Source organism: Oratosquilla oratoria, chromosome 11 (genome assembly GCF_046742065.1).
Source record: "Oratosquilla oratoria isolate Oo_2021 chromosome 11, ASM4674206v1, whole genome shotgun sequence".
Lineage (NCBI taxonomy): Eukaryota > Metazoa > Arthropoda > Malacostraca > Stomatopoda > Squillidae > Oratosquilla > Oratosquilla oratoria.
This window is the reverse complement of record NC_134787.1, coordinates 45,695,928-45,722,332: the sequence shown is the minus strand read 5'-3', so window position 1 is coordinate 45,722,332 and position 26,405 is coordinate 45,695,928. Positions and strand designations below refer to the sequence as shown.

Genomic DNA, 26,405 nt, shown 5'->3' with positions numbered 1-26,405 from the left:
TGTAAATATCGGAAGGTATGCACGCGGGACAGTGGTGGCGGCCAGGATTGCCGTGTAGAATGGGAGTGTTGCCATACCGGGGCATACATTTTTCTCGGGCGTGTGCAGACTCATAGCAAGATATACTTGTCAAACTTTGAAAAAATGTTGGTTCTAGTTTTTTTTTATTCTTGAATGTATATAAGGCTCCCATGCCCTAACATATTTAGTAAGATATAAAAAAAAAATTATATATTATTATCGCTAAAAGAAAGCTGAAAATTTAGCGTAGAATTATTTTCTACACCGTGAAAACGTATCTTTTGAGGTATATTTTATAAGTAACACAATTACCAATAAAAGTCATATTTTGATGTACCATTTATTATTTTATAACTAGTTCTATGATTTTTAAACAAAAGTTTGAGTTTTTGAATGTTTTTAACAGCCCGCTGATATGTAGAAAAAAATTCCTCGTGTCCTTTTGCAGTTACCACATGCCGCTATTCTACTACGTTTTGGTACAAAATTCTACGAAACGGCAGCCCTGGTGCTAAAAGAAAGCTGAAACTTTAGCGTAGAATGTTTTTCTACACCGTAAAAACGTATCTTTTGGGGTATCATATTTTATAAGTAACACAATTACCAATAAAAGTCGTATTTTGATGTGCCATTTATTATTTGATAACTAGTTCTATGATTTTTAAACAAAAGTTTGAGTTTTTTAATGTTTTGAACAGCCCGCTGATATGTAGAAAAAAATTTCATGTCCTTGTGCAGTTGCCACATACCGCTATTTTACTACGTTTTGGTACAAAATTCTACGAAACGGCAGCCCTGGTGACGTCTTCACGGGGCCGGGTTTGAGTACACGTGTGCGGCCGTCGCTGCCACCTACCGGACAAATAGGGAGCTTTGCTTGAAAAGTCCGCCCTTTGTTCATTTCGACCGGTCATACGAGGGTCCGGGCATTCGGGGTCCGGGCTTTCGAGGTTCGACTGTATATATATATATATACTGTATATATATATATATATAGATATATATATATATATATATACTGTATATATATATATTTATTCATATACATACATATATATATATATATATATATATATATATATATGAAGACAGAGGTAAACGGTAACTACATTTGAAGAATAGATACATAGTTATGAGCGGATGAGTCTATTTCCAAAAATGTCAAATGATACAAACACTTGTCGGAAGACTAGCCTGCATAAAGGATTTGATGAAATACATTACGTATCATGTTCTGTCCGAGTGCCCTCGGCGGAACGACTGGACCGTGAACCAAGTCGTTTCGTTTTGTAGGGTCGAGATAGCATGGTCGGTAAGGCCTTTGTCTTGTAAGACGTAAGCCGCCTAGGCAAGTGTTCGAATCCCAGCGGATGAGTCTATTTCCAAATATATATATACATATATATATATATATATATATATATATATATATATATATATGTGTGTGTGTGTGTGTGTGTGTGTGTGTGTGTGTGTGTGTGTGTGTGTGTGTGTGTGTGTGTGTGTGTGTGTGTGTGTGTGTGTGTGTGTGTGTGTGTGTGTGTGTGTGTGTGTGTGTGTGTATTTTACGTGGGTTGTTTGCTTCTCCCTTTTTTCGTCTCCTCCAATCGTTGATCGCTAATGTTGCTGCTGGGAGAGACCATGTGATGAATCCGCCTCGGTTGTTGTTGGATTTGTTTTTATTAATTTCTGCAGCTTCTATGTTTTTTCTAATTTTCTTGGTGATGTCAATTGTGTACTATTTCTATATTTTTCCAGTATGGTAGGTCTCCGGTTTTGTCTATGTGTGTTACAAGTGAGCTACTAGTTCTGTGTGATATGATGTCGTTTTTGTGTTTTTGTATCCGTTTTGTGATTCCTTGTACACTTTCGCCGTAGTACGATTGGACACATTCGGTGCATGGGATTTTGTATACAATGCTATTTTAATATTTATTAGTCTGCTGCTATATTGCTTATTCTTTGTTCTATGTTTGTAATTATTTTAATGTTGTTTTGCTCTATGTATTTTCTTATTTCTGTGACTGATGTAGAATCTGTGGTTACTAATATATTTATTTCATTCCCCCTCTAGATATTTGTTGCACTTTTCATTATTTCTTATACTCATGGTTTCTCCCAACAGCATCAAGATCTATCAACTATCGAAGGATACGAAAAAGGGAGAACAAACAACCCACATAACATATGTTTAACTGCGTATCTATTCTCCAAATGTAGTAACCTTGAATAAGACCAAAGAGTCAAAACCTCGGCAATAAAAACTCAATGCTCCACCCGTTTCCCGTCTGTCCTCAAATTGTCACAATGAATCATACATATATATATATATATATATATATATATATATATATATATATATATATATATATATATATATATGTACAACACTGAATGGGTCTCAGTGACTAGATACATTTTTATCAACCACAATGCACTTCAATTCTAAGCCATCAACATCGGAAGAACTGTGAAGGCACATGCAGAAATTGAAATGTGGTACGCCCGAGGACTCGATCCAACGGCGGCGAGCACGTGACCAGTGCCGTATTGATTTAGACCACTGTGCAAGGTGCTAAAACATTGTGGTCCTTGCACAGGATGGGAATTAAAGACCTGACTCCATGCTGACGCCAGAAGGTCAGCCTGGTGTTGAGGTGTGTGCGCAGAGAGGTTGAGATGGTTGATGACCTTCGGTGGAGGCACAGAGCACTCCTCCAGCTGTCGTTTGATGGTCCTCCAGAACATGGAAGGATCCGTCGCACAGGCGCCGGAGAGCGAAGCCACCAGTTGCTCCTCCTCACGATGTGAATCGATGTAGAGGGACTTCCTCAGGCCCATCTGTAGCCAGTGCATGTCTTGTAGGATAGCGTCACGAGCCTCTGGGGGTATTTGTAGTAGGTCTGTAAATTTGTTCTGTAGTGCAATGCGTAATATGTTGGTGTGCTTAGAAGTGGTGAACGTGGCAACCTTGCAGTGTTTTGTTCTAGGAGTGTGCTTTTTCACAGCGTTTTTGACAAACTTCGTGAGTGAGTGCCATTCCTACTCTATCGCTGCATGTGGAGCGCTGTTCATGTTTGTGTCGGTGTATGTCGTAAGAGTGTTTTTGAAACCTTCCCAGTCGGCCTGACTCTGGCGTAACTGAGGCTCACTGGGATAAGGATGGGTGAGGTGGAGATACGAAGGATCAAGGGTAGGTGGTCGGAGAGGGTGGGGGCACCGGGTGATATAGTGGAGTTGAGGAAGAAAGCTCGGCTGTTAGAGGACACCAAGTCGGGCTTACCCTGCATTCCTTGGGCTATGAATGTTGGAAAGTCCGGACCTAGGAATTTCAGCCGGTGAAATACAGTAACATAGTGCAGTTGCCGACTCACTGAGCTACTGCGTGCGTGTCGGGGCTCCAGTTAGCATGCCTGCAGTTGAAGTCGCCAATGAAGAAGGTTGGAACTTTGTATAACATCACCTTGGCAATGTCAACAAAGAGGGGGAAGGGGATACGGGGAGGGCGGTAGAGGGTACACAGGAGGACGGGACCGCGATTAGTGCTTAACTTGATCGTGAGCATCTGCTCATAGTGAAAGTGATCAAGTATCGCTACCTGAAGGGACTTCCTGGCTAGAATACAGACGTCCGAGAGCAAAGCAAGACCCCGACACCATGTGTTGAAACCTTGGATCTTGGAGAGAGAGTAGGGGGCTGGATCACCCATCAAAGTCAAGCAAATGACATCAGTACCGTGTCTGGCAGTCTCTAATAAGATGCTGGTCCTTTGTGGGCTCCAGCTTCGGACGTTCTGATAAAACACATATAAATCCAGTCTATCCATAGGAATAGTTGGCTTCAGTGAATCTTATTGGAGGGAGTTTTTGGAAGGAAACAGAGTAACAGATCAAGCATTGCCTGACCTTAAGCTCCTTTATCTCCCTAACCTGTGATGGGGACACGTACATGAAATTGCTCTTGACTCCGACCTGAAGAACTTTCTCCAGGTCTGACTTAGACTTAAAAGAAACCTTGATGATGTCTGAGGCCGGAGGCCGGAAAGCGTCGACGAAATCAACACCCGCGAAAGGCTGTAATCGCGGCTAAGTATTTACCTTTACCTGCCCTTGCCAGAATTCTAGCACGGGATACCGAAGTGCCTACGTTCACAGACTTTACATTTGGAATTTGCTGTAGCCCCGCGGATGAATAGTCTGGAAAGTCATTCATAAATGCCAGTATAACTGCCTGTCCCATCTTTTTGTCAATCCATTTTACCAGTCCAGCTAATTTTCTAATTTCATTGGTAAACATATCGACCTGTTCGCCTGCCCATTGCATTTTTGATAGCTGACCAAACATGTCAAACATGCTCTGCGTGAAAGTCTCCTTCAGTCTTTTCCATATTTTCTTTACGTCTGTTTGATCTGCATCATTCATTTCTAGGTATATTGCTAATGCGTCTCCTTCTAGATTCAGATTTATGTAACGAGCTACTTTACTGACGCCGGTTAACTTGGCCACTAACTCCACCTTTTTTAGCCAGGTGATGACATCTCCACTACCTTCGAACGCCTTTAGGGTTACGTTACTCATCTTGTATGGTTCCCCACTTGTGCTATTTGCTTTCACCATATATATACATACATATATATATATATATATATGTATATTATATATAAAAGAATATACATATCTTAGATGTACCTTTTTTACCCTACAGATGATGAAAACTGCCCTACTTGTGAGACTGTGTTAGCCGAGCTTGAAACTATAGATGATGAGACGGATGAGGCTGGTATACAGTTTGTCAAGACTGGTGATGTGGAGGTAGCTGAAGAACTTGGCATTAGCCACTTACCAGCTCTTGTCTATTTTGAAGGTGGAGTTCCAAGTATCTATGATGGTAAGTTATGAACATACAAGCTGGTCATTTTAGGGTAAGAATAATTACAGTAGTACCACTGTAGTATCACTTTTCATTCCTGTATTTTTTCCACTCTAGCATAAACACTTATAGTATAGATTTATATCAAATAAACTGAGAAATAACTTATGATAAAGGTTGAAGTAAGTTCTCTTGACGAATAATTATATATCTAAAATTCATAGGCTATATACTGAAGTTCTTTGTGTGTTATCTAAATGATCAAATATAAGTCACACCAAGTAAGTTTAGGTGTTGTTAAATACTCAGTGATATTCAAGTTTTAGTAACTTTCAAAAGATACTGCAAATACAGCAATATGCTAAGTTGTTAAGGTATGTTGTGCACTGGGACTAAGAAGACACAGCACTATATCTGTTTCTTGTAAATTCTCTTATCATAGAGCTGAGAGGTCATGGCTACATCTCTGGAATAAATTTTCATTCTAATCTTGTTAAAGATATTTATTCTATTACCATCATAGCAGCCTTTTATCAATACAATTCTTGTATCACATTTGGCCTTACAATGGTGCGGGATGCCCCTGTGTCTCGCAGAACCTTGACCGCATACTTCCTTTCACTCTCCTCGGTTCCTATCTTGATATCCCTTACATAAGGTAGCTACTCTTGAATGGCTCCTGTTTTTTCCCGTATTGTCCAGCCTATTTCCATCTCCACAGTAATTGCTATCTTCCCTCTTGACTCCTACTCCCCTCCTTTGTCTTGCTGTCATCCTTTTCTTGTCTCCAGTCTTGTGTGTCTCGTTTGCTTCCATTTTCCTTGGGTTTTTCATCCCATGACCGTAGGCTCTGCAGGTGCAACATCTCTTACTCTGATTCACATCCCTCCTGTTTCCTTCTACACATGATTTCCTGCCTAGCTTGCTTGTTTCTCATTTCCTGCTTGTACCTTTCTTCACCTTGCCTAGCATAATAATCCTGAGTTCTGTGCCCAAATATCCCATATCTGAAACATTGGACTGGTTTTCTCCAACTATCTCCTAATTGTGGCCTTACATATCTCTGACTCGGAGTCGCATATGCGCCTCTATTCTCACTCTGAGCTTGTATTATACCTTTCTTCCTACTTTCACCTGTTCTTAGCGCAAAGGTTTCCGCAAAACTTGCCGCTTGTAATAATGTCTCACATTTCTGCGTGGTTACACATTGCCTAGCTTCATTGCTCAGTAAGTCAAGGAGTTGTTCAATCGTTATATCTTCCAATGCCATCACTAAATGAACCACATTTTCCGCACACATCCATTTGTCTAAGTCACCCCTCATATTCCTGGCTAGATCCATATATCCATGATCAATATCCTTCCTAGCTTCCCTGGATTTCTTTTTTAAATACTCTGGAGAAATTTCATATGCCTTTAATATTTCGCTCTTAATCTGATCATAATCATATATACCATCTCTATCAAACACTATGTACACACTTAAGGCTTTTGGGATTAGGCTAGATCTTATAATTGTTTATCAAAGGTCCTTTCTCCATCCTAATTGTTTCGCTATGTCTTCGAATGTAGAAAAGAATAATTTTGAATACCTTTCGGTAAATTTGGGGATAAGATAACTTGCTTTTACTATACTATCCACTACACTTCCTTCGCTACTCACCCCAGTTGACCGATGCGCAGGCTGTCCTGCTCCAACCCTATTTGTTTCCCTTCAAGACTGTACCTCGTCTAGGATAGACCTCACTGCGTGATTCAGCTCTAGGTTCCCTACTTTTTCTAAATCCACTCATATTATCTATGTCATAATATCTACCTATTTCCTGTGGAAGTCTTTCGTTTTTAATCCTAACTTCTTCCATGTAATATCTGTCTCTTATCCTTGGCAATCCTTCATCTGTCCTATTTTCTCTCCTGTCATCCTCCCTACTATGATATCTGCCCCTTATCTATGGGAATCCTCGAAGTCGTACAATTCTGCACCCTGTATCCGATTGCTTTCATCATCTATTCTGCTCTCACCTCTACCGCCTCTCACATCGTAACACCTCTCACTCCTACCGTTTCTTACATCATAATATCTTTCATCTCTATCGTCTCTTACATCATAATATTTTTCTCTTCTATCGACTCTTATATCATAATATTTCTCTCTCCTATCGCCTCTTATATCACGATATCTCCCTCCTACCCGTGAGAAACCCTCGAAGTCATGACTATTTTCGGTGCTGCTTGAACTATTTGAACTAGACATCTCTATTCGAAGGCCAATCGTCTTTGAACACAATTATGGCTGACACTGTATGTAAATAACAAATATAGTGGACGCGCTTCTATTTCTATGATCAATCATAATTTGAATTCACTCGGCAATCTAACTTCTCTTTTTTCTATATCTATTATTTCCCCTCGCGTATTTTGGACACACCAATTATTTCATCCAGTGAAGAAGAAAATTGATCGCAGACAGAAGACCCCATTTAAATGTCACGACTTTAAGCGTGCTTGCCTTTTAAGGGATTTTCTTTACTTCAACAGGACGTAAATAAAATCATGTAGTGCAAACTAATTTAATTCACATTGTAAAGATATGATCATTGACTTGCATAACTTGGGGTGAGAACAGAATGCGAGCTGTCAGAGAGAGGGATAATGCCAGCGTCCTTACCTTTTTCATCTTGGACTGCGCAACACAAGTGCCATCATCGAGTGCCGATTTGAACATTTTAAAGCCTACTCTATTCTTATTTGCTTGGCTTCACACAATCCATCTACTTCTTTATTTTTGTTTGAAGAAGTCTCACAATTTATCCATTTATAGTTACCTAAACTAATGTATGAACACCTTTTAAAATAACGAGGACGCAACATCAATGTTATCGTGACCTAAGACCTTAGTCGTAGGATACCCGAGTTGTGTATCCCTCCGCCGCTGGCTAGCAAGACTCCTGCAACTAGTCACGCTCACATGAGAAAAAGCATAGTTCAAGTTTTTATCTTATTAACTAATTTAAGATAACCTACTACTTTGTTGGATCTAATGTTATAATCAATTTACTAAGGATGGCGAGCACTATGGCTCTTGCTAGGATGTGGCATATGGCGCCATACCCGCGTCCCTTTGTGTCAGTGACGTGTGTCTGCTTGTACATCTTCAGTAGTGCTCTCTCCTGATGCATGATTTTGTCTGCTTGTAGGGTGAAAGTGGTAGGGGACAGCAGAGTAGCAATATAGGCACTAAACGTTTTGTAATAATTCAAATCATTTTGCGAGGTGTGGGAACAATTACAATTAGTTTGGAAAGTTGTAGGTAACATGAGATCACTGGGTGCATCATTCATGACTATGACTATATACCAAGAGCTTTTCCCCCTTATACAGGAGGTAGCCAAGTCCAAGACACACACCCATTCCCATTCATTTCACTCTCATCCACCATTTTCCCATCATTCATGACAACTGGACAAAAACCAACCATGGGTGTTCAAGCATGGGTTAATCAGACATCTTACTGCACTGGAAGACATCAGTACCTATCTCCCATATGCAGAAAATTCAATTATGTGATGTTGTTTTATGTGGTATGCTGTATATGGGCCCATGTCCTCATGTGCAACATGGTGCATGATATGGGTTGAAATGACAGAGACAGTGCTTCATTCAGTGGTCATTATTCATCATAATATTTTCATTACCAAAAAATCATATATATATATATATATATATATATATATATATATATATTATATATATATATATATATATATATATATATATATATATATATATATATATATATATATATATATATATATAATATAAATAGACTTTCAGTATAAATGTAGCCATGGCACTCAAGTACTATTTCAGAAGATTTACATTTCTTGTGTCTACCCAACTAACTGTAAAAATGCGTTCCTTTTTATTTACCTGTCATAGTGCCATGATACTAAAATTTGTCAACAATCCTTGACATGCTGTTCTAATTTGGGCAGCAATTTCATTTCACTTTGTTATCCAGATCTTTACTGGCCTTAAAATGTATCATGGTACATGAAATTTCCTTATTCAAAAAAAATTATCCTTTTTTCCTATTTTTTGTCAAACCTCTATGTTGATATATGCTAATTGTTTATGATTTGTTTCAGCATTCTGAACACTAAGGCAATTTTGCTTAGTTACCCTTAATAGGACGTTTTTATTATGATCACTCATCATACTTATATAAGTGATTTTGTTTTATAGTCTTTATTTTCAAAGCTTATTGAAAAGTTTGTGCTTTGAGCTTTTTGCTTCTCATTTGCTAATTAATATTTTTCATCAGATTTGTATCTCAGTATTCTATTTTATACATAATTGAGAAAACGACTCTTGACACTTTCTGAGCTGCAGCTCTAAAACCTGGTAGTACACATATATATATGTATACATACATACATGCAAAGATACATACATATAATACACACACACTCATACACACACATCGTTGAATTGACGGCAAAGATTGTAACTTAAAAAAAAAAGCAAATTTCGTCGATTTCAGCGATGAGGGAGTACCTGTGTTGTATTAGTAGGAAAGGGGAAAACTCGTGGTGTAGTGGGCAGGTAAAAACAAAAACAAAAAACAAAGGGGAGGCATTATTGAAGAAAATGAAAGGAAATGAGGAAGAAGTGTAAACAATAAACGATGTGCAGACGACACAGCTGATGTCGAACAAGTAATGGAATTAAAAGTAGGAATATAGATAAGAGCAGCTCGATGGAAAGTGGAGATTATTATTTCAATGAATTTAATGAGGGAGGAGATGACCTCCCCCGATTAGCAAGTCTAGAAGAAAAACTAACAAAAATGAATGAATTATGGGAGTTTACGTTTAGCCAACTCGCAACAATTACACAAAGAGTAGATAAATTTGAAGAACTAAAGAAAGAGAATCAAAACCTAACTACAGAAGTAGAAGAATTAAAAAGACAGTTAAGAGAAGTAAAGCAGGAGAATGAGGAATTAAAGAGGAATAATAAAGAGAATAAAGATCCCATATCAAAAGAGGTAAGTGGTTGGAAAAAAGTCCAGGATAACAAAATTAAATTTAGAGATATAGTGAAACAACAGATGAAAGACCACACTCAGGACACAGTTATTAAAGTGATGAGAGAGAAGGAGAATATAGTAAGACTTAGTAGATAAAAAGAAATGTATAATCATATTAGGAATGGAAGAGAAGCATAATCCAAATAGGACTACAAGAATAAGGGATGAGAAAAAGTAAATAAAGTATTAAGAATATTTCAAGAAGATGAACAAGAAATAGAGAAAGAAATTGAAGAAATTTATAGGCTAGGGAAATACAGTGTAGACAAGACCAGACCAATTAAAGTTAAATTCAGGTCACAAATGACAGCAGAGAATGTCTGATCAATAACAGGGAAACTAGCAAAAAATGATCAGTATAAACAGGTATGGATAAAGAGAGATGAATAAAGAGGAAAGGCAGGAAGAAAAAACAAAAAAGAATAGAACCTAAGGGAAAAAAACAGAAAAGAACAGTCAGAAAAAGAGAAATTCTATTGGAGAGTAGTGGATATGTGAGAAAATGGTTCATAGTAGAGAAAAAAGAAGGGAAACAGAAAACAGGATGGAGGTAACAGAAAATCAAAAGTGTCTTTCACAAATATAGATGGCTTAATAACAGGCTTGAATGAACTGAATGATTATCTGAAGGAAAAAGAACAGGACATAATAGGAATTGTAGAGACAAAATTAAAAGGTCCATTACCACCCAACAGTGTAGGACATGGTGCATATAATTATTGGATTAGAAACAGAGAAGTAAAACAAGGTGGGAGTTATGTTCCTGACGAAGGATATAAATGTGAGGAATGCTACATACCGGTATGGAAAGAATAGAGTGGAGATGATTATGATGGAAATAGAGGACAGGGACAAAAAGAGCAGGAGGTTTGTGGTAAATCATGTGCCTCCTAAAACAGCTTCGTGAGAAGAGAGAGAGCACAAAAATATGTTAGAAGACACAAGGATAAGACTAAATAAGATAATGGAAGATGGAGGAAGAATAGTTATAATGGGTGACTTTAATTGTAAAGAAATCTGCTGGGAAGAGATGACAGTGAAGGGTGGAGACTACCTATGGAGAAATGTACTTGATATGATTATAGAACATACAATGACACAATGGATACAAGAGAATACTAGGTATAGAAATGAGGAAGAGCCATCGAGAGAAGAACCTAATAATCACATCAGAACCCGAAATAATGGACAAGATTGAATATAAGACACCACTATGTAAAAGTGACCACATATTAGTTGAATTAAAACTAAATGAAGAAAAATACATAAAAAAATATATATAGAAAGAGAAGATTGATGTATGGAAAAACAAATATTGATAAGATGAGAGAATATTTCCAAAAAGCAGACTGGGAAAGAATACACAAGGAGTAAACTACAGTAGAAGAGAAATGGAAAATTTTGACAAAAATTTGTAAGGAAGGAGTGGAAAAGTATGTTCCAAGCCCCCACCCCCCAAAAAAAAAGAGGATATGTAAAATGTTGGTACAACAAAAGATGTAGCGAGTTAAAAGACAAAAGGGATAAAGCTTGGATAAGATGGAAGAAAGATAAAAGACCCAAAAAATGGATAATATATACCTGTTATAGAAACCAATGTGTACAAGTGCGCAGAGAAGAAAAGAGAAAACACGAAAAGGATGTCATAGAAAAATGTAAAAATCAACCAAAATTATTTCATAGATTTGTAAACAACAAACTGAAAACAAACAAGAATTAGTGAAACTACGACAAGGAGGAATTGTATACAGAGAGGAAATAGAAATGGCAGAAATTATGAACAAGCATTCTAAATCAATGTTTACGAGGAAGAACATACAACTTAGAGATGTCGAGTAGGAGAAAGTCCTCCCTATGAAAGAGATAGAAGTAACAAGGAAAGAAATAATGGATCAATTGAGTAATCTTGATGTTAGAAGATCACATGGTCCAGATGAAATGGCAAACTGGATTTTGAGAGAATGCAGGAACGAACTAACAGACAAAATGCATAGTCTAATGAATAGTTCATTAAAAGAAGGAAAAGTTCCAGAAGATTAGAAAAGAGCAAATATAGTACCAATATATAAATGTGGAAACAAGGAAGACCCTACTAACTAAAGACCAGTCTCTCTTACAAGTACGATAGCTGAAATCCACAAAAGTTGCGTTTTTTTTCGGAGTTACAATCTTCGCTGTCAATCCGACGATGTGAGTGTGTGTGTACATATTCATATATACATACATGCATCAATACATACATACACACATATATACATACAAATATACATGCATAAATATATACATGCATACATACATGAATTTGAAGCTAGGTATGATAAATTGGAGAATAGAAGACAAGACCCAACAAGAATTGCTCCTTTCCTGTACACTACAGTTAGGTAAATAAATAAATACATACATACTATCAAAAGTAAAAAAAAAATTCTCAGAAATAGTTGTTATTCTATGTATGATACATCAGAATTTATGGCTTCAGATTCAGTCAGAGACTGTTACATCTATCAATCCTTGATTGCTAATCGTCTGGTTCCACAATGACAAATGTGAATATAATTGATAAAGGATTGATAGTTGGGTAAATTTCATCATATGATATTGCTACAATCAAAACTTTTTCATATATTTTCAATTGGATATGAAACATCATTGCATTTGATTTTGCCCACAACAGGTCTTATAAAGGTCAGATAGCTGTTTGAAAAACATGTTGTGAGCATATGTAACATATTGGTAGAGATATGCACTGCTTTATTAAGAGCAAACCCTTGGACTATACTCATAATATTATTTGTATATCAGCAATTAGTAAGCTATATCAATAGATCAGCCTGTATAACAACTATAATATTTTTATGATGATAATTTTCTATCTGTTCTTCATGACTGTCCATTGGCTTAGAATAGATGCCATATCTACCATGGGTAGTTTTTGAAGTTGGAGGTCAGATTATGTCATATATTTTCTTATTGTATTCCCTCATTACATTGTTATACAAATATGTCTGGTCCACCAAATTATGAAATGAATGTTAAGGATTAACTTTATGAATGTGAGTTTCTTGAACATTATTTTGAAAAGACTTACAGTATATTGGTTTGATGTGATTGAATATTTCCTTTCATTACAAGAAACTTAAATTCTGCATCACTACATGTGATCTTATGTTATATATTTGTAATTTGAAATAGTAAAGATAATGCTTTGCCTTCTAAGTTACCCTGATAGTTTTGGGTACTGGAAGTGTATATTTGCATTTATATCAGCAATTTGGCAATAGGGTGTGTTTAAGGAGTTAAACTCTTCTATCAGTGGTCATGGATGGGACAAAGAAAAATAAGTATATCTCAGCCTTACTGAATATATTTGATATGACTCCATGAAAATTAAGATAAAATATGTATTGCAAAGATGTACATTATCCATATACCTTTCCCAACACTCTTAACACAACAAAAATCTTGACATTGTTATACTAATATCTGCCCTTGAAATTTGGATTACTATGGAGATTTAAATCAGAAAAGTAACGAAAACTCACATATCTTGCCAGGTAATCTGGAAGAGCGAGTGGAGGAATTGGCCTGGCTTTTACGCACCAAACGTAAGAATTTTTGTTTATACATGCTTCTCTCAATTTCTTATGCCTCTTTTATGCACAGTATCTCCTGATACATTGTATTATACCAAAATATGGGTGTGTAGCCTGTCTTGTTGGTTACACTATCAATCTTGACATTGGTGATGTAAAGTATTACAATGTAGCATGTAAATGAGCTATATTTGTAATAACAGAAAGAATTGCTTTTATAGGGATCAACTTTTGTAAAAGAATATTCCTTGGATTTCCCATCCAATTTTGTTAATCTATATTCTCATGTATGTAATATGTATTTGTAATTCTGCAAAAATTAGTACTATCTCAATGACTATTTGATTTATTCATAAGGATATTTTCATGGAAATATGCCAGTGGCTTGATAGCTATTGCTTTTTACTGTTTATGATGATCTCTTTTCCTTTTTATTGCTATTTTTGTTCACCTGTAGCTACACTTATACATTGTACCTTATTTATGAAGACAGACTGGGAATAAAAATACAGTTATTTTTGTCCATTGTATACTAATTTAAACAGTATTTGATTAGAGGATGCTAAATCCTGCTTAAGTTTAGTATTCCAAGAAAAATATTACTTATTTACTATCATCTCAAGAGAAAAAGGAAGGGAATATTATAGCATTTGCCTAATTGTAATATCAAACTTTATTTTGAGTTTATCTAAGTGATACCAACAATGGGTACTTACAAGGGGTGTTCCTGTGAAATGAATGTCAGAAAAAAATCTTCCAGCCATCTTCAAAACCCATAGACATCTTCACCTTCTGGAGGTGTTGAGAGAAGGGTTGATACTCAGTCTGCAGACTGAACCCAAAATCTCTCTCTATCAACTTCAACTTATGTCATGTTCTATGACGTGTCATGTGTCAAGTTTCGTGGTGTGTCATGACGTATCACAATGACACAAAGACACATCCAAACGATTTCGAGCTCGCAAACCATGTAGTGATTCGGTGTCACTGATGAATTTCGAACCGCACCGTATCAATTTCTATTTTCAAAGACGTGTTGTTGGAGCACAAAACCTAGTTCCTCGCCTCGGGTGGCGTCGGTCTCGAGTATAGTCGACCTTCCAGTACCAGAGGACTGGATAATGTCTTCTTTACTCGAGCGGATGCCGGGTTATGCACATTGGCCCAGGCCCACTCATTCTTCGTCGCCTTCTATAGCTAACATAACGGTTCCGACGCGGTAACCATATCGTTTGAGAAATCCCCGAATTAATTAGTTTATCATCCCTAGGAATAAGAGTAATCCATTGATGTCGTGTGGGGTAGGAACATTAGTGACTGCTCGCGTCTTTTTTTTTCTTTTTTTCTTTTTTTTGTCTACCATTTAACCTGACGAATCGACCTTAAATTTGCATTACTTCATGCTTCTGGCAGCAAACACGAATTTTTCTGTGTTGAGAGTGATTCCAGCTACCGTGCATTGTTCGATTACTGTCCACACGCGCTGTAGGTTTTCACCATAGCTCGTTGTGTCAGACAAAATATCGTCGGCAATTTTGGGTGAGTCAACAAATCCAGCTAGGGCGATGTTCTGCTGAAGATACCGGTTACTACTAGATAGGGGTCTCATGGTTACCCACCTATAGCGGTACCGACCTCAAGGCTTGATGAAACAAGACATATGACGATCACTGGAAGTAGTCCGATCTAGCCTCCAGCTTGGTAAAGAAATGCTTGTTGTTTCCTATCATCCTATGGAAGACACGTCATCGACCGGTTCGCGCACAGTATTCTTCGGGTGCGTTGAGAGCCCGTCTAAGTGAACGGCCAGGATTTCCTGCGGGCCTTCGACTGGATGTCTTAGTTGCGCTGTGGCGGGGTAATGGACCAGGTAGTGTGTCAGTGGCCGACCGGCTCGGGGACCGTAATGTTCACACTCCTGGCCACTGAACCCGGGCCGCAACTGTTCTAGCGTATCGTAGCCTGTGCAACAGGACCTGGTCGGCTCTGGATAGCTGGCGATTGCAGTGTAGTGGCTGGTAGTTCGTGGAGGCAGCGTACCATGCTGCCTGCCGCGAGGTTCTCTCCAGGGAGCTGTGGTGGATATGAGCGGCGATCCAGGTGGCCTATTTAGCCTGCGTCTTAATTTGCTGTAGACTGGGAAGTACGTTGCAGGTGACTGTTGGCATGGTGCTGGCTGCAGGAACCGCCGAATCCGCCAACTCGTTCCCTGAGCCCCACGTGACTAGGAACCCAGTTCAGCCGTAGGTATCGACCTTTCCTGGCAAGTCTCTGTGCTGGATGGATGTCACCAACTTTATGTAGGTGGGGTTGGCTTGCTGGAGCTTCTGGAGGGAAGATTTAGAGTCCGTGTGTACAACCACCGCATCTGTGCGATGGCGAAGGGCGTGCTCCAGGGCCTGTTGAATGGTTACTAAATCCGTCTGCAGGGTGGAGCAGTAGCCGGGGATCCTCCATGACAGCGTCCCCATACCGGTGACTGCCGCTGCCCCCGCTGTACCTCGGACAGGGTCAACGGAACCATCTCTGTAGTACACGGTTCCGCCTGAGATGCTGGCCTGGGCCACAGATACTAGTGTGTGTAGTAGCAGCTCATTTTACGTGCACTGTGCCTTGCTAGCTGTCAGGTGGTTGACGATGACTTCGACCGGAGGGGACTGCCATGGGGCCGGTAAATCGTAGGATGCGACTGGTAGATCCAGAGCCCACAGGGTTAGGTGATCGTCATCAAGCAGTGAGTTGGTGGCGTCAGCTACCCTCCGTAGCCTGTTGGTGCTGAGGAGGTCGCGTCGCTGCGGTAGGCAGGCGAGTCTCGCTTTGCATTACGGATATACTGGTCCAGCGAGGTGCCCCGAGCATAATCCTCGTGGCCTGGCTCTGGATACACTCGATCATCCTTCATTGGGTGGGTGACAGAGACTAGCACGACAGCGCTGTGATCAACCAGCAAGCGGACAGCCTATATGTAGAACAGCCGCAGCACGGGATACGAGGCCCCTGAGTGTGTCCTCGTCATTGCCCTCATTACATTGATCCTAGTCCTCATTCTTTCCCTTAGGTAAATAACCTGGGTGTTGAAGGATAAACCTTGGTCGATCCATATTCCCAGGTACTGGTACAAACTGGTTCAAGCTAGCTCGATGTCTTGAATATGGGGTGGACGTCCTGGGTGGTGGCCTTGAATATCAAGGCCTTGTACTTCTTATCTGAAATCTTGAGGCCCAATTCTTCGCTCTTGTCAGATGTCAGTGATAAGATCAAAGGCTTCTTGCGCTCTGGTGATATTATTGCCTCGGGCCCTGCCCGAGACGACGAGGACTAAGTCGTCGGCATAGCTGAGAAGCGCCGTGCCATTCCGGAAGGGTAGGTTTACCAACTGTTCCATCAGGAGGTTGAAGAGGACGGGGCTGAGGACCCCACCCTGTGGTGTGCCGTTCTCTAGTTCCCGGTAGGCTGAGAGGTGGCCTTGGAACTTGACTCGGGAGCGTCGGTGCAGCAGGTAGTCCTCTATCCAGGCGAGAAGTCGTCCCTGGACACCCCACTGTACTTGCGCATTTAGGATGACGTGAGTACTGGCGAGCTCGAACGCTTTCTCTAGGTCAAGGTAAACGGCCACGGCAAGGCGGTTGTCTGCGTGACTCAGTATGGTCATAATACTGTCAGTTGTTCCTATACCCCCTGGAGAATCCAAAGATGTGTGGGTGTAGGGGGGCCAGGATTGAGACTTGACGAGCGTGTGCCACTACTTCCTTCAACAGTTGTAGGTTAGTGGGGGTGGATCGTTTGCGGTACAGCTTCCGGTGGATGTTGACGAGATGATTCTGCTCCCGGACCTCCTCGTTGTAGAACCACCAGTTCCGACACCGTCGATGTACCGGATGTCATCTAGGGATGGCAGCTTCTGCAGCTCTCTCAATCGCTGCGATGAATTCTGCTTCTCGATGGTCCAGGTCCTCCGGCGGGTCGTATTCTTTCCACCAGTTCTCCAGGGTGGCCTGGAAATGATTCCAGTCTGCCCTCTGTAGGTCCCATCGAGTTGTTGGGAGTGGCCGCGACCCTTAGAGTGGTGATGATAGCGTAGTAGTCGCTGGTGAGTAGTGTGAACCTGCCAAGTAGTTCCGGAAACTAGGTTGGACGCCAACGTGAGATCTGGTCTGCCCCCACGGACGTGGGTGGGTTCCCCGGTATTTGGAAGAGAGATGTCCTTGGCCTCTTCCAACGTAGTGGCCATTTAGCAGCCGGCCAGGTTAGTCGGAAAGGGGGAGTGGAGCAGTGGATGATGGGCGTTGGAGTCTCCAGCTATTATAATATTGCAGGTAGTTAGTGACAGGACCTCATCGACCTCCAACGGCTTCCCTGTGCTCCTGTAGATGTTATAGATGAGCGACAGGTCACGGAGTTTCATTGCCATCACCTTCACGCCCTCACCACAGTGCACGCTTTGTGCAACCCTATGGTGTGGCAGACTGTTCTTCACCAGCACTATGTAACCATGGTGTGCTACTTCTCTGCCAAGCGGGACAGCGTGGACCGTATAGCCCCCTATCCTCCATTTAATGTCCCCCGGTGCTAGGGTTTCCTGAAGAAGCATGAGATCCATGTCCTCCTCCATAATTGTCTGGAGTCATTGCTGCGTGTTACTGATTACCTACACGTTCAACTGGAATACCTTCAGGCTGCCGAGGTCAAGTAGAGCTGGAGAATGTCCCGTGTGTGCGTTACTCTGCTCTATCTTGGTGGTGATGGGAGGAGCTGTCGGTGGGTGTCCTGGCTGGCCACTGAGGGAAGGGTAATGCGCCCTCGAAAGTGGCTACCACTACTTCTCAAAGAAGAGAAGACAGGTCTTCATCTCTGCCTGGTACAGTGTTTGGCTGCTGTAGCAGGCGTCTGATCATTGCTACAAATGCGCCTGACATCTGGAGTGATGTGTGTAAGATGGCAGACGGTCGAACTTTAGTGGTTTGTTTCCGGCCAGGAGTTCAGCTGGGGACACTGTGGTGGTGGTGGGAGTTGCAGGGGCGGTTCTCACTGCTGGGACTGCTATAGTCGCTGATGTCTTCCTCTGCCGTCGCCGGCGTCTCTTGCGCTGAGGTCTGTGGGTCTCTACTTGGGCCCTAGCTCAGGGCTGGGCCTGGGTTAGGAGAGGATGGGGTTGTTCCTCCAAACCCTTGGCTGGGGGTAGATGCCTGCCCCCAAGCTGGTCGTGTGGGTGGGGGAGCAAGCACAAACCGGGGCTGCTGCTGCTGATGCTGGGGGAGGCTCGATCCGCCCTTCGCCTTCATGGTTCCGCCTGTCACCGGGGAGCCGTTCTGGGCAGCGAGGATGCCACGCGTAGTACTTCTTTTGGCAGTTGGGGCACCAAGCTGTGGTGACCTGGTTTCCCTTATGCTTCTCGATGCACATCTCCGTTGCGTGTGCTAGGCTTCACACTCCACACCTCGCGGTGTTGGGGTAGAGACTCTGCAGGTGGTTGTATCGTTGGCACTTGTGGTGCCGTGTCGGCTCACGGTCATAGGGCCTTAGGGTGTATTTTCTCCATGGTTCTAGGTTTAGTTTTTCCGATAGGGACCCCTCAAGCTCTACCAGAACCTGGCGGGTTGTAGTTTTGTCCCATGTATTGCGGATGCACTCCGCGTTGAGGACGCTGGAGTAGTCCCTCACCGCTTCCAGGGGCATATCCACTAGAAAGCATTGGACGATGGCCAAGGTGCGCTTGTCACTGGGGTCCAGCAGCACTAGCTTGGGGGTGGGACCCTGTGCGAGAGTACGCATCATTGATGTGCTCTCGCCGTCCTTGGGGGTGAGAACACATTCCCCTTTCAGGTCTGGTCTGATGGCCATGTTTAGTCCTTCGTTGTCTCGCTGGAGGGATGAAACGGCCTGATATTGGCTGGTGTGGCCGCTGGTCTCCCCTAGCTTGAACTTGGGGCGACATGTCACTCGAGGGACGCGTTGCTTTTTGGCAGCGCCGACCACTGTCCATCCGCCGTCTCCATTGTCGCTGCTATTGGCGGGGACGCTGTTGTCTGCCTTGGTGAGCTCCTTTCGTTGTTTCCAATGTCGTTTGCCTCAGTAAAGGCTGCGTAGACGTCTTCAGTGGTGCTCCTTCCGTCGTCGCCGCTGGCTTCGTCTGAAGGCACAAGACACTTACTGATCTTTGTCTTAGGTAGCCTATCTACCGTCTCGTCCTCCTAATCATCACACTTCTTTTTTTCAAACAAGACATCACAGCTATCCCCGTGTAGTCCGCACGAGCCAGAGGACGTCGTGCAAGTGGCCCATGTGTGAATTAAACTGCGTGAAACTGTGCACGACAGACAATCGTCACTGCCTCAAGGTAATCTGGCACCACGAGAGGCCGTTTCCGCCGTCTTTTATATCGGCTGGTGCGTCTTATGCACAGGGTACGCTCTGGGCCGGGCGCAAATGCAGCGTTCGCGCCGCTGTACTTCCCGCCCGCTAGGCGAATCGTGTCGCCACCGCCGCACAATGTATAAAAATATAATCAAGTAACGTAGGTATAAAAATATGGTAAAAATGTATCAAAATGACACTTGAATAAAAATAAATAATAAATAACTGATTTCTTGGGCACTATTTTCCATGTGGTATATAATTTCATTATTATCTCAACATATAAACGTTTGTAATAATAATAATGATAATAAATTAAAATTAACGTCCAAAATTCGACTGTATGGATCGCCCTCATAAGCATGGCCCCTGACAAAATTATCTTTCTTTCATACCTCAAGGAGCCATTTTCATTTATTTGGCCCCTGTTTTCACTTAGAACCATGTTAATATGGCTATTCTCATTATTCAGCCATATAACAAATAAATCATGACATTCACAATCATGGGACACTGCATTAATAACCCGAAAATTTATGTTGGACCTTCAAAAAAAAATTTTTTTTATCTGGTATATACAAGAAACCAGGTGCCAAATAAAAATGGCAATGTTGTGGGGCATCTTGATCTTCAGAGCATGTGATGTCATACAGATGATATATTTTCTCAGAAGTGACCGTACATGTCACTCCCATATATGAATTGCCCCCACAATACCTTACAGTGGCACACTGACATTGCCCCTGCATTCTGCCAATGGCCCTCTACTCTAGTTGGAATACCCAGAACCGTCATTATTCTATACATATCAAATCTACCCAGCAAAAAGGTGATTAGATTCAAAATCCTGTTTTGCATAATACCAATGCTTTTTAACAAATAATTTGTTAATGTTTAATTTCAATTTTATGAAGTTATATTTCAGGAATTGTATGTATCAGTTCGTGGATATTTATCAAAACTTAAATAAAAAACTGACATTCAAAAACAAATCAAAAGAAAACCCAAGAATGATGTAAAATTCCATCACCAGGCATTTTGATAAAAAATCCAGGTTGATAATTGTCAATTTGTCTTCTGATATGAAAAAATATATATATATATATATATATATATATATATATATATATATATATATATATATATATATATATATATATATATTCTTGGAAAATGGACTCAGTATGAGAAATTGATAATCTCTTCATGGTGTTTGCTTAAAGGGAAAAGATTTGATCAGGAACAAAATTCCTACTCAGAGCCATCTAATCCCCAACCAATACAAAGAGTGTTTTATTGCTGAAGTATGTCTAAGAGGCATTCCAAAAATGTTAATTATTCTCATCGCTTGTAATCATTTTCAAAATAGGTCAAATAGGATTCTCCAACCAGTGTCCAGCTTGATTGTTCTTTCCATATATCTATGCCACCCAAGGGGGGCTGAATTTATAAGCCAAATATCAAGAGGGCACATGTACAGAACTTCACATTTATCTGTATAAATGTAGTGCATGAGTACAAATTCACTGTAGAAACTTATGATAATCACAGATTCAGTTCTCATAAACCAAATTAATGGAATAAGGAAAAAGAGATTAAGTTATTGTATTTTCTATAGCATAAAGTGAAAGTGACTGGTTTTCAATTCTAATACTTTGTAAGTGAATTTTTGTTCTGACAAATTCTATTACATTTGTTTTAACAACATTGGATAAATAGTAAAAGCAATAGTCTTTCAATAAGTGAACTGGCTTTTGGATGATTCAGTTGATACTTGCATCATTAAAGCTGTAATGACTTGAATTCAAAGCATGCAGATAGCATTTCATTCAAATTGTAAATTTCATATAAATCTGTAAATGATCTTGAGGCAACATTTTGCCATTACTAATGCCTCTTGCTCTGTTTCTCCTCTTATGTCTCTTTTCTTTTATGCATGCATTTGAAATCATGAAATAATCAAATAAGTTTAAAGTCTGTTTAGAACCAACCTTTGTTATGCATATGACCTTTCCGTTCAGGCAGTACATTGAAAGCAGCAGAGAAACAGCGTGGCCCATTTAACGATGGTGATATTGAAGATGAAAATGGCAAAAGTGTTGGTGATGAGAGTGATGAAGAAAATGGTAAATATACATTAGATGAAAGCATAAGTGAAAGTGAAGAAGAGAATAAGGAAGATGATGATGAAGACAAAGATATCTATGAAGATGAAGACAGTGAAGATGATGAAGAGTTAAGTGATGCTGAGACTGATGATGATGATGATGATGATGATGATGATGCCGATGATGATGATGCCGATGATGATGATGATGATGATGATGATGATGATGATGATGAAGCTGAAGATGATGATGGTGATGATGATGATGATGATGATGATGATGATGATGATGATGATGATGATGATGATGAAGCTGAAGATGATGATGATGATGAAGCTGATGACGATGATGGTGATGATGATGATGATGATGATGATGATGATGATGATGATGATGATGATGACAATGATGAAGCTGAAGATGGTGATGAAGCTGAAAATGATGATGATGATGATGATGATGATGATGATGATGATGATGATGATGATGAAACTGAAGATGATGTTGATGCTGAAGATGATGACGATGATGATGATGATGAAGCTGAAGATGATAATAATGATGATGGTGATGATGATGAAGCTGAAGCTGAAGATGATGACGACGATGATGATGATGATGATGAAGCTGAAGGTGATGATGAAGCTGAAGATGATGATGATGATGATGATGATGATGATGATGATGATGATGATGATGAGGATGAGGAGGATGAAGCTGAAGATGATGATGAAGCTGAAGATATTGATGATGATGATGATGAGGATGATGAGGATGATGATGAGGATGATGAAGCTGAAGATGATGATGATGATGATGATGAATCTGAAGATGATGAGGAGGAGGAGGAGGAGGTGGCAAAGGAGGAGGAAGATGTAGATACAGAGGAAACAAATTTAGAGGAAGTGGATGCTGATAAAGAGGAAGACAGTGATGAGGATGATGATGAGGAGGAGGAAGATTTATTGAAAGATAATGATGATGAAGAAAATGAGGAGGAAGATGAGAGGAAAGATGAGGAAGACAATGAAGATAAAGGGGAAAGTGCAAAGGATGAAGACGATACTAGTGATGATGAAGACAGTGAAGACAATGAAGAGATAAGTGATGCAGAGTCAGAAGAGGAAGATGTAGCAGAGGCAGATGATGATGATGAGGAGGAGGAGGAGGAGGATGGAGAAAAAGATGATATTGTGGAAATGGATTATACTGATAAAGAAATAGGAGCAGATAAAGAACATGAGGAAGAAGTAGATAAAGACTGTTTCAGATATGACCAGGATAATGAAGATGGTAAAGCTTATTTGTGCTGCCCAGAAGAAGAGGAGGGTGAACCATCCAGTTCATCAGAAGACCAACAGGGTGAGGAAGATGCACCACACATGGAGGATGGTAGTGTAGATGTTGATTCTGGAGAAGACGATGAAAATGGAAGCGAAGATATTGAAGAAGATGTAGATGATGTTATGGATGATGATGAACAAGATGAAAGTAGTGAGGGTGCTGAAGAAGCAGAGGAAAGTGAAGATACAAAGGGAGCTATTCAAGACACAGAAATTGGTGGGGAGAAAGAAGATGAGGAAGATGGGAGTGAAGATTCTGATGAAGATATGAGTGAGCAGGCAATCAGGGATGATGATGATGATGATGATAATGGTGATGATGATGATGGTGATGATGATGATGATGATGATGATGATGATGATGATGATGATGATGATGATGAAGAAAGTGACGAAGGGGAGGGTGATGTTGCAGGAAGTTCTGATGAAGAGGATGAGAGCAGCGATACAGATGAGAGTAAGGCAGGTCAGGTTTGTGTGCATGTTGTGTAGGTGTTGCTGAAAGTGCCTCCAGTCCAGCATGTCATTCTTAGCAAAGGTGTATAGCATCATGACAGTCATGAAGGAATCTGATTAAAAACCATATAATATTTGTATTGGAAGCAGATATGCATGCCTGCATACACATATATTCTATATATTTTTTACCTACTGCACACTTCTTCATGAAGGGATCTGCCAACCACCTATCCCAGCAGATCCATCCAACCCCCAAAACCAAAAGAAAGGGAGGGAGGTATCTTAATTTCTTCACCCTTTCTTAAAGAGAGTGAATGAAAGAGGTGGCAAAGCAAAGCCTGGAGAAGAAAAACCTAATGGGAAATGGAAGGGATGGGACTAATCTGGGCATATTTGTCCATAGTATACTAGAAAAGTACAATTATGAGATCGTTTATCCTATTCTCCAGCCATCAGAACTAGTTTTAAGTTCATGTATGGTACCAGCTTGGGCTATATAATCCTCTAGGGTATTCCAGGAGTTTACACATCTATACAGAAAACTGAATTTCTTCACATCCTTTATATATATATATTTTTTTTTTTTCAATTTGTTTTCATGAACTATTGATGCCTGTTAGGAAGGTGACAATGTGGGGCAGTACCTAGATAGAAGAGAAACACTGAAGGGGGTGAGAGGTATATTTACAGTTGGAAGGCATGGGCGAAGGGGCTAATCTCTTTGTGATGTGTGGCCCACTGGACCATGGCTTGACTATGGCAATCCACCAGGGGTTGGACATCAAGACAAGTCCTCGGAAAGGAGTGACTGGTGGCTCTGGGTGCAGATATCTGCTAGCTCAATGTCCATACATCAGCAGTTGGAAGAAATGGAGAGGTTCCAAGGCAATGATTGCAGGGGATTATTATTATTACTTTTATTTTATTACATTTATTTATCTTTTTTTCTGTGGGATTAGTGTCAGGAAAGGTTTGATGGGGAGGGGTGGTTGGTGGCTGTCTTGGAGTGCTTGTTTTGTGATTTGAGTGTAATTTTTTTTTTTTTTTTTTTATGGATGTACTGTTTGTTGCAAGTGGAAGGTTGCTGTAGATGTTTAAAGAATAACTTAATTTTTCTTTCATTCAGTTAGTTGTCCTTGTGTGATGTAATAACATGGGTAATAGGGTTGTGGGCTCTTGCATAGAACTATGTACCTATCATTTTTATGTGATGTTATATGGAGAAGCTTTTGGTTTCTGTGAGCAGGTGTTTAATATAGGTGGTTTTAGTGCACCCTGTTATTATTCCCATTGTTTTATTTTGTATATCTTGTGGATTATGTTTATTTTCTTCATAGTTGGGAAATGTGTTGTGGAGGCATAGTCAAGTGTGGTTCCCAAGAACTGCTTGTATATTGCAATTAGTTTCCCTCTACGGTCCAAAGTCCATGCTTAGAACTAAGCATTTTTATTTTCTTGATTTTCAGTGTCAGGTCTTTGATGTTTGGGTTGAATATTATATGAATATAAAAACTGAGGCTCAAAATTTTTGTGTTCTTTCCCAATGGAAAGGTTGGGCCATATAATTTCACTACTGGATGTTTCTTTTATTCATGATATCCAGAGAGAGTAATGTTACTGATGATTTTTAAGGGGAGACCCCCATTCCATTATTCATTAGCCATTGTTCTAGTTTGTCTAAGAAGCCTATTGTGTTGTTGTTAGGCTGGGTTATTATTATGTCATCTGCACAGGTGAGTGCTTTGGTGCTATGTTCTGGATCTGGTGTTGGGAGATTACTTATGATAAGGTTGAATAGTGTAAGTGAGAGCACTGTTCCTTCTGCTCCTTTGTATTCTCTTTTAGTTTCAGATTTCTTTTACACTACACCGTCTACCTGCTAAGAAGTTTATTAGCCATTTTTATCATTGTTGTAGATGTCTGTCTCTGATCTTAATTTGAAGTAATGTGTCAAAGAGCTTTGCCAAGTACCTTAAAAAGAAACACAAGCATAAGTATATGTGGGCCAGGGTGGTAGATGGGAGGGCAGCCAAGAGGGTGTCAATGGGATATGTAGTGATACCCAAAAGGATTGGAAGAAATCTGGGTGTAAATCTATTCAGGGATGAGAACATAAGATTGTCAGATTGTCTAGTAGAAAGAAAATTCAGACTGGACGAAAAATGGAGGAAGGACAAAAGAGGAGGCAGAGTACTGAAATTGAGCAAATTAAATTAAAAAAAGAAAATAAATACAAGAATCTGAAAGGAGTATGGAAAGTAGTGAATTTTGAAAGAGAAACTGGAGTAGAGGAAGAATGGGTATGTTTTAAGGAGGAATTGTTGAAGTGTGCCAAGTTGGTATGTGGGATGAGGAGGATAGGAATGAACAAGGTAGCAAATGGTAGGATGAAAAGGGAAAGGCATTGATAGCAAAAAAAAGGACCAAGTATGTGAAAATGCATAGTAGAACTAGGTAAGCATATGAGAGGTACAGAAGATAGTAAAAGCAAAACACAAAATAAGGAAATCAAAGAGAAAACCAGATGTAAGTTATGGTCCTGTAACTGTTTGATGGAGAATTCTG

General features: G+C 40.2%; 1 protein-coding gene across 7 annotated transcripts in view; it reads left to right on the top strand.

Annotated features, from left to right (window-relative positions):
- The window catches only part of hlk (hulk), a 267,521-nt gene that overhangs the window by 87,667 nt on the left and 153,449 nt on the right, over positions 1-26,405 (top strand). For 4 of the 7 annotated variants that reach the window (XM_076192757.1, XM_076192762.1, XM_076192761.1 and 1 more), the window contains 3 exons: positions 4,727-4,909; positions 13,538-13,588; positions 21,952-23,838. In XM_076192757.1, the coding sequence (XP_076048872.1) occupies positions 4,727-4,909; positions 13,538-13,588; positions 21,952-23,838 (2,121 nt within the window). The remainder of the gene's footprint in view (positions 1-4,726; positions 4,910-13,537; positions 13,589-21,951; positions 23,839-26,405) is intronic. The other 3 variants (XM_076192759.1, XM_076192758.1, XM_076192763.1) reach the window with 1 other exon arrangement.